Raw genomic sequence first — 12,345 nt, 5'->3', positions numbered from 1 at the left:
TGAAGAAAGCTGATCGCTGAAGAATTGATGCTTTTGAACTGTGGTGCTGGAGAAGACTCTTGAGAGTCCCTTGGACTGCAAGGAGATCCAACCAGTCCATTCTAAAGGAGATCAATCCTGGGTGTTCATTGGAAGGACTGATGCTAAAGCTGAAACTGCAATACTTTGGCCACCTCATGCAACAAGGTGACTCACTGGAAAAGACTCTGATGCTGGGAAAGGTTGGGGGCGGGAGGAGAAGGGGAAGACAGAGAATGAGATGGCTGGATGGCATCACCGACTCTGTGGACACAGGTTTGAGTGAACTCCGGGAGTTGGTGATGGACAGGGAGGCCTGGCGTGCTGTGATTCATGGGGTCGCGGAGAGTCGGACACGACTGAGCGACTGAACTGAACTGACTGAACTGAATATTCCATTGTATATATGTGCTGTATCTGTTTTATCCATTCATCTCTTGATGCCGACTTCGGATTCCTGTGCGTCCTGGCTGTTATACATAGCGCTGCTCTGGACTTTGGGAGGCCTGTGTCTCTTCTGCCTTCTGTCTTGTTGTTCTGTTCACCATCAGCCGCCTGAGCGCCTGTGAATAGCTGAGTCACATCACGTGCCCCATCAGAGACGCCAGGCCTCCCACCTCACCACCGGGACCACCGTCCATGAAATCTTCCCCACGCTGCCAGTGCCCTGCTCTCGCCTCCCCTGTCTCTCTCCCCCTCCCCCCGCATGCTCCTCCCCCACGTGCCCCTCCCCCCGCGTGCCCCTCCCCCTGCGTCCCTCTCCTCCCCCTCCATTCCCCTCCCCCGGTGCCCCCCTCCCCCTGCGTCTCTCCTCCTCCTCCCGTGTCCCCCCCACACATCCCCCCGCCTCTCCCTCCTCCCACGTCCCCCTCCTCCTGCCTCGCCCTCCTCCCGCGTCTCCCTCCTCCCGCGTCTCCCTCCTCCCGCCTCTCCCTCCTCCCGCGTCTCCCTCCTCCCGCGTCTCCCTCCTCCCACATCTCCCTCCTCCCGCGTCTCTCTCCCTCTGCGTGTCTCTCCTCAGTTCTGGTTACGCAGATCCACTCCCGCATCTCCTCGGTCATACTAGCCAGACTCATGAATACCCCTGCTCCCAGGGGTCCCTGCCCGCCGTCTGCTTCCCCACGTCTGTGCTGCCCCCTCATCCCCTCCTTCGCATCTTCACTCAAGTGCAGACTTCCCACCGCTGTATTGAAATAACCACCCCCTTCCCTCCAGCTCCCAAGCTCCCTCTCCCCCAGCATTCATGATCCCCCACTCACGGCTTCATTTTTCTCCCTTTCCTCCCTCACACCCCATATATTTTACTGATTCATTGGTCTTGTTCTTATTTACGCTCACCAGAATGTAATATTTTCCTTCATGAAATGTTAGACCCTTACCATTATGGGACTCTTTAGCCCCTAGAATAGTGTGTGATAGATTCTAGATAAAAATGTGTCAAAGTAATTAGTTCATTAATTTATACTTCTCTTTCTGTGGCACATCTTGATCCTTATACTTATTGGTATCTTAGAGTTTTTCTTTATATTCATGGGATTCTTTAATATATTAATAAGATTCAACTATTTCTCTCTTTTTTTTTAGGCTCCTGGCTTATTAGGAGATATGTGGTAATCCTCAGTAGAATAGTTTCAGATGGGGATTATAAATATATAAAGAAATCGGTCGAGGGTTTGAATCATTCTTTCCTCTGTCCAAATCATTTTCATCTTATTTGGCATAGGCAGGTAAGAAAGATTGTGACTTCTGCAAACCACATGAGCCAAAAGAATTGAAGTCAGTCTCTAACATGATCAAGACAGCTAGTCAGTTATTTGAAAACATTAGTTAAAGACTTTCAGCAGCGTGACGCATGCAAGGCATTCTGCTTTAGATCCAGCTCTTTCTGATATTCGTGGCGAGTACTTTACATTTCCTTTCCATTTGGTCTGGTTGTATATAGTTTACAAACTGAAGTTGCTGTGGGACGGAAGCTGTAGGAACCGACCTACAGTTCCCACGCTCCTCTGTGTGGCCCTTAGACGGCAGAGCTGTCTTCCTCTGTGGAGAGCATCCGGCCACGCCCCTGTTCACGCCCGCCCTCTGTCTCCTGCAGGCGTCAACAGGAAGGTCGTGTACTCCCTGGCCGACTCTGCCGACGGGTTCTTCTCTGTGGACAGCTCATCAGGCATCGTCGTCCTGGAGCGCCCGCTGGACCGAGAGCAGCAGTCCTCGTACACCCTCCGTGTGCGGGCCACCGACCAGAGCCCAGGCCAGGCACTGTCCTCTCTGGCCACCATCAGCATCACTGTCCTGGACGTCAACGACAACCCCCCAGTGTTCGAGAGGAGGGACTACCTGGTGTCGGTGCCTGAGGACACCTCCCCTGGCACCCAAGTCCTCACTGTTTTTGCCACCAGCAAAGATATAGGAACAAATGCTGAAATTACATATCTCATCCGGTCTGGAAATGAGCAGGGGAAATTTAGGATCAATCCAAAGACAGGTGGGTAAACAGCAACCTACTTAGAATACAAGGCTTTGCCATACCCTGCTTCTCCTCCTAGCCCTCTAATCAATCGCCCTTCTTGGTGGACCAACAAATCTCCTAGCAGGACCTACACCCAGACTCCAGAGTGCCCTCTGATGCTCTGTTCTAAGGATGAAGTGAAGTTGCTCAGTCATGTCCGACTCTTTGCAACCCATGTCAGGCTCCTCTGTCCATGGGATTCTCCAGGCAAGAATACTGGAGTGGGTTGCCATTTCCCTCTCCAGGGGCTAGAATCAAATACAGTGGCTGTTCCAGCCGGCTGGGTGCTGAGTTGAGAAGGCCTCAAGGTGACCATGCTGGTCACTCTTTAACATCTGCCTTGGGAGGTGACCAGAGACCCACAGCCTAAGTCCTGGAGGTGAATCTCCAGGAGCACTTCATACAGAGAGACATACAGCCCAAGTAACACAACAAGCCTACAGAAAAGAGAGATACCCAGTCAAACCCTTAGGCTCCATCTTCAAATACTATCTCCCCATCTCGAACCAGTCTCTGAGAAATCCTGGAGCAAACCTAGGGACCAAGGATTTTCCCCTTGAGCCCACAGCATAGAGCTGAAATTTAGCAGGGGGCATCCTTAGAAATTCCCTCATGGCTCAGTCAGTAAGGAGTCTGCCTGCAATGCAGGAGACCCGGGTTTCATTCCTGGGTACAACCCACTCCAGTATTCTTGCCTGGAACATTCCATGAATGGAGAAGGCTGGTCCATGGTGTCACAAAGAGTTGAACATGACTAAGCAACTAACATGTTCACTTTCACTCTTCCTGGCCAAAGCACTTCCATTTCTCACCACACCCTTTTCAAACTCGGGATATGATGCGGCGTCCCCTGGGGAAAAGACATCTAGAGAGAAACCGAAAGAACAAAAATAGAACCCCAGGGCTTTCTTTTCCTGAGGAAGTAAATATGCATTAAGGCTACTTTGAGTACATGAAGGTGGTAATTCAGAAAAAAATTTAGCTGATCTTTGAAAAGTAGACATGCTCATCCTTGTATTTTCATAGTGTTTATATTAATGTTCTCCAAGCTGTTTCATGGCTATTCTCATTTGTTTACCTCTCCTCCATGAATGAGCAAGGCAGTCCTTTAATCACAGGTAAGAAAGGTGAGTCTCTCACACCTTCTGGCCATTGGACATAATTCCCTTATCACTCAAAGAATGTGCGCTTCTTGATCCAGAGGGTAAAAAAGGTCTATTTTCTGTTGGATAATCCAGAATAAGAAACTATCATAATTAGCACTGTCATCTAGCATGGCAAATATGCCAGACTCCTGTTATTTACTTATTCCTGATAGTTATCTCCCCCTTTTTCCATATGAGAAAATCAGCTCGGGAAGGTTAAATAATTCTTCCAGTGAGAGTAAGTGGGGATGGGAGTGGGGAATCCAGGATTTGAATTCAGATCTTCCTGACTCTGGGATACATGCTCTAACCTCTGTATAACACAGCTATGCCGCGAGGGTGAAAAAACTGGAGGAGATATAGTCCCCGCCCTTAGAATGGGAGGGTGAAAACTAATGAAAGAATTGCAGTAGCTAGCTGCTTCTCCCAGCAGTAACCCTGTTTATTAAGGTCATTACTTCAAATTAAAATGTATGAGGGTTTTCCTCATTTAAATATGTGTTAGCCTTAGCTTGTCTAGTTATGGCCATTGTATATGAATACCATGAGGAAGCAGTTAAGTACTGTTTAAATATGGCTCTGGATAACGAGACTGGGATGTAAAATAAAGCGCTAGAGGTTGTAATTGCTAAGAAAACTTAATTATGGCGAGAAAGAGGCCCTTATTATGAGTATGACTTCTGCGTCTCACCTTAAGTAGAGGGCAGCCTTAGCTGCTAGAGACGCTGCCTGTCTGGAAAGAGAACGAACGTAATGTACTCACCTTGATCTCAGTGACTGTTTTCCAGGGGAAAGTGTTAGTTGTTCAGCCGTGTCCGACTCTGCGACCCCATGGACTATAGCCCACCAAGCTCCTCTGTCCATGGGATTCTCCAGGTGAGGATACTGGAGAGGGTAGCCGTTCCCTTCTCCAGGAGATCTTCCCTACTCAGGGGCGGAACCCGGGTCTCGCATTGCAGGCGGGTTCTTTACCACATGAGTCACCAGGGAAATGCCCTTGAGAACGTTCCTGCAAATGGCACAGTGATCAGCTACCAACTGCAGAACTCAGGACTGGGCTGTCCACCAGAAAGGACTAGGACGGGAGGGAAAGAGACCTCAGGGAGCTGGTTGCAGGGGTGCCACCCAGCCAGCTGCTTTTACCTGTTTTATCTGCTTAAATTACTCTGTACCTTGAGTGTTGGGCTTCCCTGATAGCTCAGTTGGTAAAGAATCTGCCTGCGGTGCAGGAGACCCTGGTTCGATTCCTGGGTCGGGAAGATCAACTGGAGAAGGGATAGGCTACCCACTCCAGTATTCTTGGGCTTCCCCTGTGGCTCAGCTGGTAAAGAATCTGCCCGCAATGCGGGAGACTTTGGTTGGGAAAATCCCCTGGAGAAGGGAAAGGCTACCCACTCCAGTATTCTGGCCTGGAGAATTCCATGGACTGTATGGACCATGGGGTCGTAAAGAGCCTGACACGACTGAGCAACTTTCACTTTCATGAGTGTTAGCTCTTCTCTGTAGTTGTGGGCACTAAACTCACACTTCTTTTGGTTACAGATTCCCAGGTGTTTCCTTTCCCAGAATGTTACAGTGTCCTCAACTTTCTTTGTCCTCTTTGTGACCTAAAATTTTTAGATAAGCACACTGTAAGTAAGCAAGGCACCTTAGTGAGTAATTCAATTTAAGACAGGCGAAGTTCGCAAGTATATACTAACTGGTCCTTCCCAGTTGGTGCTACTGGTAAAGAACCTGTGTGTGAATGCAGGAGACATAGAGACATGGGTTCAGTCCCTGGGTGGGGAAGATCCCCTGGAGGAGGAAATGGCAACCCACTCCAGTGTTCTTGCCTGGAGAACCCCATGGACAGAGGAGCCTGGTGGGTTATAGTCCATAGTGTCATAAAGAGTCGGACACGACAGAAGTGACTTAGCACACATACACTAACTGATGAGAGTTGAGGTCACAGAATCATATTAATGCATCTTGGCTCAGTCTCCGTCTGCCTGGGTCTTCTGGAGGAATCCTGGGGAGACTTTTCCAGGGGCCGCTTGCTCCCGCCCCACTTCCCATAAGGGTGAATAATGCCAGAGATTTCTGGCTGCTTGAGGGGTTCTGACACTGTTTCAGAAATACACAAAGACTCGATTTCTTCAGTGTTGTGTCTGGTGGGTAGCTGTGTTTTAACTGACAGCATTAATCAGACTCTGGGGTACTTTCAGCAGGCGTTAAGTAAACGAATTCCCAAATATCTCAGAGTCTTGGCTGGCGATGATGTCATAGATATTACCATGATTGTGGAGCTGCTGACCAGAGTGTTTCTTGTTTCCTAATTAAATCTAAAGCTCCCCATTTTCTTCAAAGGGGGTATTTCTGTATCTGAGGCCCTGGACTATGAATTATGCAGAAAGTTTTACCTGGTGGTGGAAGCGAAAGATGGGGGGACGCCTGCCCTCAGCGCTGTGACCACTGTCGGCATCAACCTCACAGACGTGAATGACAACCCTCCCGAGTTCAGCCAGGATGTGTACAGTGCTGTCATAAGTGAAGATGCCTTGGTCGGGGACTCAGTCATTTTGGTAGGTACCAGTGGGAAGTCTAGGTATTTCGGATGAATGATCTTCAAGAGAGTGGAAAAGTGAGCAAAGTCCATCCTGGATTCTCTTCACACTTTCTCCTTTCAGGCTCCCTTTGGTCCCCAGAAACTCTACTCAGACACTAGTCTTTCAGCTGTTCCTCCCTGGTTTGTCTGTTAGAGAAGGTCTGATAAGTTCATTTACAGCAAAGGGTAGGCGATCTTTCACCACTTTCCTCCCAGGAGTGTGTTTTTCAAGGAAACAAAACAGAACGTGGAATTAATTCCTAATAGCTGCTATTAGTTTGTAACTTAGATGATAAGTCTAAGGACAGAAAAAAATTATTTCCACCTCCCCCACACCAAACATGCACACACACACACACACACACACACACACACACACACAGTAAGGCAGCTACAAATAGGATCAAGCTTAAGATCGATTGGCCACTCTTAGAGGAGCTCTTTCTGGAAGGAACTTTTTTCTAATGGCAGTAAGAACATGTGTTAGGAGAACACAGGTTCTCTTAAATATGAAAGTTACGTCGGGAAACAGGGAGCCCTGTCCTCAGCACTCTCACCACCCCTAGGCTGGAGGGGTGCCTTCCTGGCTCCTGCAGCACCAGGTTGGGGATGTTCCTTCTTTACACCTCCCGAGTAGACCCCCCAGGCCCTTTCTCCTGGGGCCTGGAACTATATGAGACTATTTCTGTACGTACAAATGCCAAGTCAGCAACGTGGAGCAGGAGACAGTGGGTCTGCATGTTAGCCGTGTGGGAAAGGAAGTTCTCTTGGACTTCCTTAACTTGGAAGTGCATCGGTTTACAAAAAGTTCAACTCAGTGGCAGAGATCATTGTTTTGCAGAATTGGGAAAGAATTACCCATCAGTTAGTTTGGGGTCTGTCTTAACTGGCTCAAGGCCTGAGGGAAATCAGGCCTAAGAAGCATCAGGCTGCATTCAGATGAAATGAAGAGAAATAAAACAACAGTTCCAGTAATGGTGCTTTCCTTCTTAGGTTGACCCAGAATCTCTCCCCCTGGGGCCTGATTGCTGGCACTGGTGAGCAATGCACCTCAGAAACCTGTCAGAGCAGAGCCCATTTGTATAGAGCTGGACCCTAAGAGTAAACCTCTTCTCAGTCTCCCCTGTCATGTCTTTGTTTTGTTTGTGTCCTGTGAAGCTAATAGCAGAAGATGCAGACAGCCAGCCCAATGGACAGATTCGTTTTTCCATTGTCAATGGAGATCAGGATAATGAATTTGCTGTGGATCCTGTCTTGGGACTTGTGAAAGTTAAGAAGAAATTGGACCGGGAACGGGTAAGCTAGTTCAGGCCTGCTCCCTTCCCATCCACAACCCCCTGTCCCTTCACTGTAATCAGGCATGGATTCTATGAGTATAAGTAGGGTGGTTCTCCATTCTAAATGGGCTTCCCAGGTGGCTCAGTGGTAAAGAATCCACCTGTCAATGCAGGAGCTGCAGAGACACGATTTTGATCCCTGGGTTGGGACAATCCCCTGAGAAGGAAACGGCAGCCCACTCCAGTATTCTTGCCTGGGAAATCCCATGCGCAGAGGAGCCTGGCGGGCTACATAGGACGCAGGACTGCTATAGTCCATGGGGCGGCAAAAAGTTGGACACAGCTGAGCAACTGAGCATGCGAGCACTCTCCATTCTAAATAATGGGAGTAAATAGAAATGGGCTGAAATGCAGCAGGGAATATTTTCATTAAAACCTTTGAAAGAACTTGCTGCCAATAGATATTGATGGTTTCTTATTTAGGGAGGTTTTAAAGAAAAAGAAAAAGTGTATATTTCTGAATGGTTTGAATTTCTGTCCTTCCAAAGCAAGAAGGCAGAAAAGTACATTCAGCATTGGGATTCTGTGGTCCTGATTTCATGAGCAGCATTGGCCCTAAGTGAGCAGACACAAAAGGACTACCTAAAGGTATCTAGGTCAGAAGGAATGATCCAGCAGATTCCTCTGTCAAGGTGAAACCAAGTTCCTAAACATTGTCTTTTTTGACCAAAAATATGTCTTCAAAGTGAAGTTAAAATGTGGAAAAAGATGCCATGGGCATGATGCTTAGAAATGGAAAGATGTTACTGTGTGATAGAGCCACATAAGATACTCCTGAAGTATCAAAACTGATCCATGAGACAGATCAGTGGTGACAACTGTTGTGATTTAAACAAAGGCCAAGAGCTGTGCTTCTAACCAGGGGCGAGGTACTTCCAGGGGACATCTGGCAATATTTGGAGACATTTTTGTTTCTGACAAATGGTCAGAGGCAATATTGACTTCTAGTGGGTAGAGACCAGGGTGCTGCTAAACATCCTACAATGCACAGATCATCCCCTGGCAACAAAGAATGATCTGGCTCCAAACGCCTGGTTGAGAAACCTGGTCCAAAGACTCAAAGCAAAGACAGCTCATCTTTAGCAGAGGATAGCAAGCCCACAGCACCTCTGCATGGGCCCAGAAGGAAGCAGGCACCATGATCTTTACTGTGGGCCCTTTGTGCTTTGGCAGGTGTCTGGATACTCCCTGCTCATCCAGGCAGTAGACAGCGGCATGCCTGCGATGTCCTCAACTGCCACTGTCAACATCGATATTTCCGATGTGAATGACAACAGCCCAGTCTTTACACCTGCTAACGCTACTGCTGTGATTCAGGTAAGCAAACCTGGCCTGCCAGGCACCTGTGCTGTTGCACTCAGCCTCCATCCTCTGCTGTGATTTCCTTGTCATGGCTTACTCTTGTTTCTGCCTAATATCAACTCATCGCATCATTTGTTGTTCTTGTTTGGTCCCTAAGTCGCGTCCGACTCTTTGCGACCCCATGGAGTGCAGCATGCCAGACTTCCTTGTCCTTCACCGTCTCCCAGAGTTTGCTCAAACTCATATCCATTGAGTCAGTGATGCCATCCAGCCATGTCTGTTGCCCCTTCTACTCCTGCCCTCAATCTTTCCCAGCATCAGAGTCTTTCCCAGAGAGTTGGCTCGTCACACCTGGTGGCCGAAGTATTGGAGTTTCAGCTTCAGCATCAGTCTTTACAATGAATATTCAGGGTTGATATCCTTGAGCATTGACTGGTTTGATCTCCTTCCTGTCCAAGGAACTCTCAAGAGTTTCCTTCAGAGCCACAGTCTGAAAGCATCAGTTCTCCAGTGCTCAACCTTCTTTATAGTCCAACTCTCAGATCCACACATGACTACTGGAAAAACCATAGCTTTAACTATGCAAACTTTTATCAGCAGAGTGATTTTAGAGCCCAAGAAAATCAAGTCTCTCACTGTTCCCATTGTTTCCTCATCTATTTGCCATGAAGTGATGGGACCAGATGCCATGATCTTAGGTTTCTTAATGTTGAGGTTTTTTAAAAATTTATTTATTTATTTCAATTTGGGGCTAATTACTTTACAATATTGTAGTGGTTTTTGCCATACATTGACATGAATCAGCCATGGGTGTACATGTATCCCCCATCCTGAAGCCCCCTCCTACCTCCCTCCCCATCCCATCCCTCAGGGTCATCCCAGCACACCAGCCCTGAGTACCCTGTCTCATGCATCGAACCTGGACTGGCAATCACATATGATAATATACATGTTTCAGTGCTATTCTCACAAAACACCCCACCGTCACCCTCTCCCAGAGTCCAAAAGTCTGTCCTTTACATCTGTGTCTCTTTTGCTGTCTTGCATACAGGGTCATCATTAACATCTTTCTAAATTCCATATATATGCATTAATATACTATATTGTTAGTTTTCTTTCTGACTTACTTCACTCTGTATAATAGGCTCCAGTTTCATCCACCTCATTAGAATTGATTCAAATGCATTCTTTTTAATAGCTGAGTAATATTCCATTGTGTATATGTACCACAGCTTTCTTATCCATTCGTCTCCCAGTGGACATCTAGGTTGCTTCCATGTCCTACCTATTGTAAACAGTTCTGTGATGAACATTGGGGTACACGTGTCTCTTTCAATTCTGGTTTCCTTAGTGTGTATGCCCAGCAGTGGGATTGCTGGGTCATCAGTTCAGTTCAGTTCAGTTCAGTCACTCAGTTGTGTCCGGCCCATGAATCGCAGCATGCCAGGGCTCCCTGTCCATCACCAACTCCCGGAGTTCACTCAAACTCATGTCCATCAAGTTGGTGATGCCATCCAGCCATCTCATTTTCTGTTGTCCCCTTCTCCTCCTGCCCCCAATCCCTCCCAGCATCAGAGTCTTTTCCAGTGAGTCAACTCGTTGCGTGAGGTGGCCAAAGTATTGCAGTTTCAGCTTTAGCATCACTCCTTCCAATGAACACCCAGGATTGATCTCCTCTAGAATGAACTGGTTGGATCTCCTTGCAGTCCAAGGGACTCTCAAGAGTCTTCTCCAGCACCACAGTTCAAAAGCATCAATTCTTCGTCATATGGCAGTTCTATTTCCAGTTTTTTGAGGAATCTCCACACTGTTCTCCATAGTGGCTGTACTAGTTTGCATTCCCACCAACAGTGTAAGAGGGTTCCCTTTTCTCCACACCCTCTCCAGCATCTATCATTTGTAGACTTTTTGATAGCAGCCATTCTAACCAGTGTGAGATGGTACCTTATTGTGGTTTTAATTTGCATTTCTCTTGATAATGAGTGATGTTGAGCATCTTTTCATGTGTTTGTTAGCCATCTGTATGTCTTCTTTGGAGAAATATCTGTTTAGTTCTTTGGCCCATTTTTTGATTGGGTCATTTATTTTTCTGGAATTGAGCTACAGGAGTTGCTTGTATATTTTTGATTAATTCTTTGTACATTGCTTCATTTGCTATTATTTTCTCCCATTATGAAGGCTGTCTTTTCACCTTGATTATAGTTTCTTTTGTTGTGCAAAAGCTTTTAAGTTTAATTAGGTCCCATTTTTTTATTTTTGCTTTTATTTCCATTACTCTGGGAGGTGGGGCATAGAGGATCTTTCTGTGATTTATGTCAGAGAGTGTTCTGCCTATGTTTTCCCCTAGGATTTTTATAGTTTCTGGTCTTACATTTAGGTCTTTAAACCATTTTAGTTTATCTTTGTGTGTGGTGTTAGAAAGTGTTCTAGTTTCATTCTTTTACATGCGTCTGTCCAGTTTTCCCAGCACCATTTATTGAATAGGCTGTCTGTGCCCAACTGTATATTCTTGCCTCCTTTGTCAAAACTGAGGTACCCATAGGTGCATGGGTTTATTTCTGGGCTTTCTATTTTGTTCCATTAGTCTGTGTTTCTGTCTTTGTGCCAGTACCATACTGTCTTAATGACTGTAGCTCTGTAGTATAGTCTGAAGTCAGGTAGGTTGATTCCTCCAGTTCCATTCTTCTTTCTCAGGATTTCTTTGGCTATTCAAGGTGTTTTTTTTTATTTCCATACAAATTGTGAAATTATTTGTTCTAGTTCTGTGAAAAATACCATTGGTAGCTTGATAGCGGAGAAGGCAATGGCAAGCCACTCCAGTACTCTTGCTTGGAAAATCCCTTGGATGGAGGAGCCAGGTGGGCTGCAGTCCATGGGATCGCTAAGGGTCGGACACGACTGAGTGACTTCACTTTCACTTTTCACTTTCACACATTGGAGAAGGAAATGGCAACCCACTCCACTGTTCTTGCCTGGAGAATCCCAGGGATGGGGGAGCCTGGTGGGCTTCCATCTATGGGGTCACACAGAGTCAGACACGACTGAAGTGACTTAGCAGCAGCAGCAGCAGCTTGATAGGGATTGCATTGAATCTATAGGTTGCTTTAAGTAATATACTCATTTTCACTATACTGATTCTTCCAATCCATGAACATGGTATATTTCTCCATCTGTTTGTGTCATCTTTGATTTCTTTCATCACTGTTTTATAGTTTTCTATATATAGGTCTTTTGTTTCTTTAGGTAGACATATTCCTAAGTATTTTATTCTTTTTGTCGCAATGGTGAATGGAATTGTTTCCTTAATTTCTCTATTTTCTCATTGTCAGTGTATAGGAATGCAAGGGATTTCTCTGTATTAACTTTATATCCTGCAACTTTACTATATTCATTGATTAGCTCTAGTAATTTTCTGGTAGTGTCTTTAGGGTTTTCTGTGTAGACGATCAT

General features: G+C 46.4%; 1 protein-coding gene across 1 annotated transcript in view; it reads left to right on the top strand.

The window, feature by feature from the left end:
* The window catches only part of LOC129542122 (protocadherin Fat 3), a 177,055-nt gene that overhangs the window by 99,851 nt on the left and 64,859 nt on the right, over window positions 1-12,345 (top strand). The window contains 4 exon segments of the mRNA XM_088832281.1: window positions 2,114-2,503; window positions 6,019-6,233; window positions 7,415-7,552; window positions 8,767-8,910. Coding sequence (XP_088688407.1) covers window positions 2,114-2,503; window positions 6,019-6,233; window positions 7,415-7,552; window positions 8,767-8,910 — 887 coding nt within the window.

Source organism: Moschus berezovskii, chromosome 25 (genome assembly GCF_049115385.1).
Source record: "Moschus berezovskii isolate FMDL1 chromosome 25, NW_MosBer_1.0, whole genome shotgun sequence".
NCBI classification, from domain to species: domain Eukaryota; kingdom Metazoa; phylum Chordata; class Mammalia; order Artiodactyla; family Moschidae; genus Moschus; species Moschus berezovskii.
The sequence above is the reverse complement of the archived record's forward strand: the minus strand, read 5'-3'. Positions and strand labels throughout refer to the sequence as shown.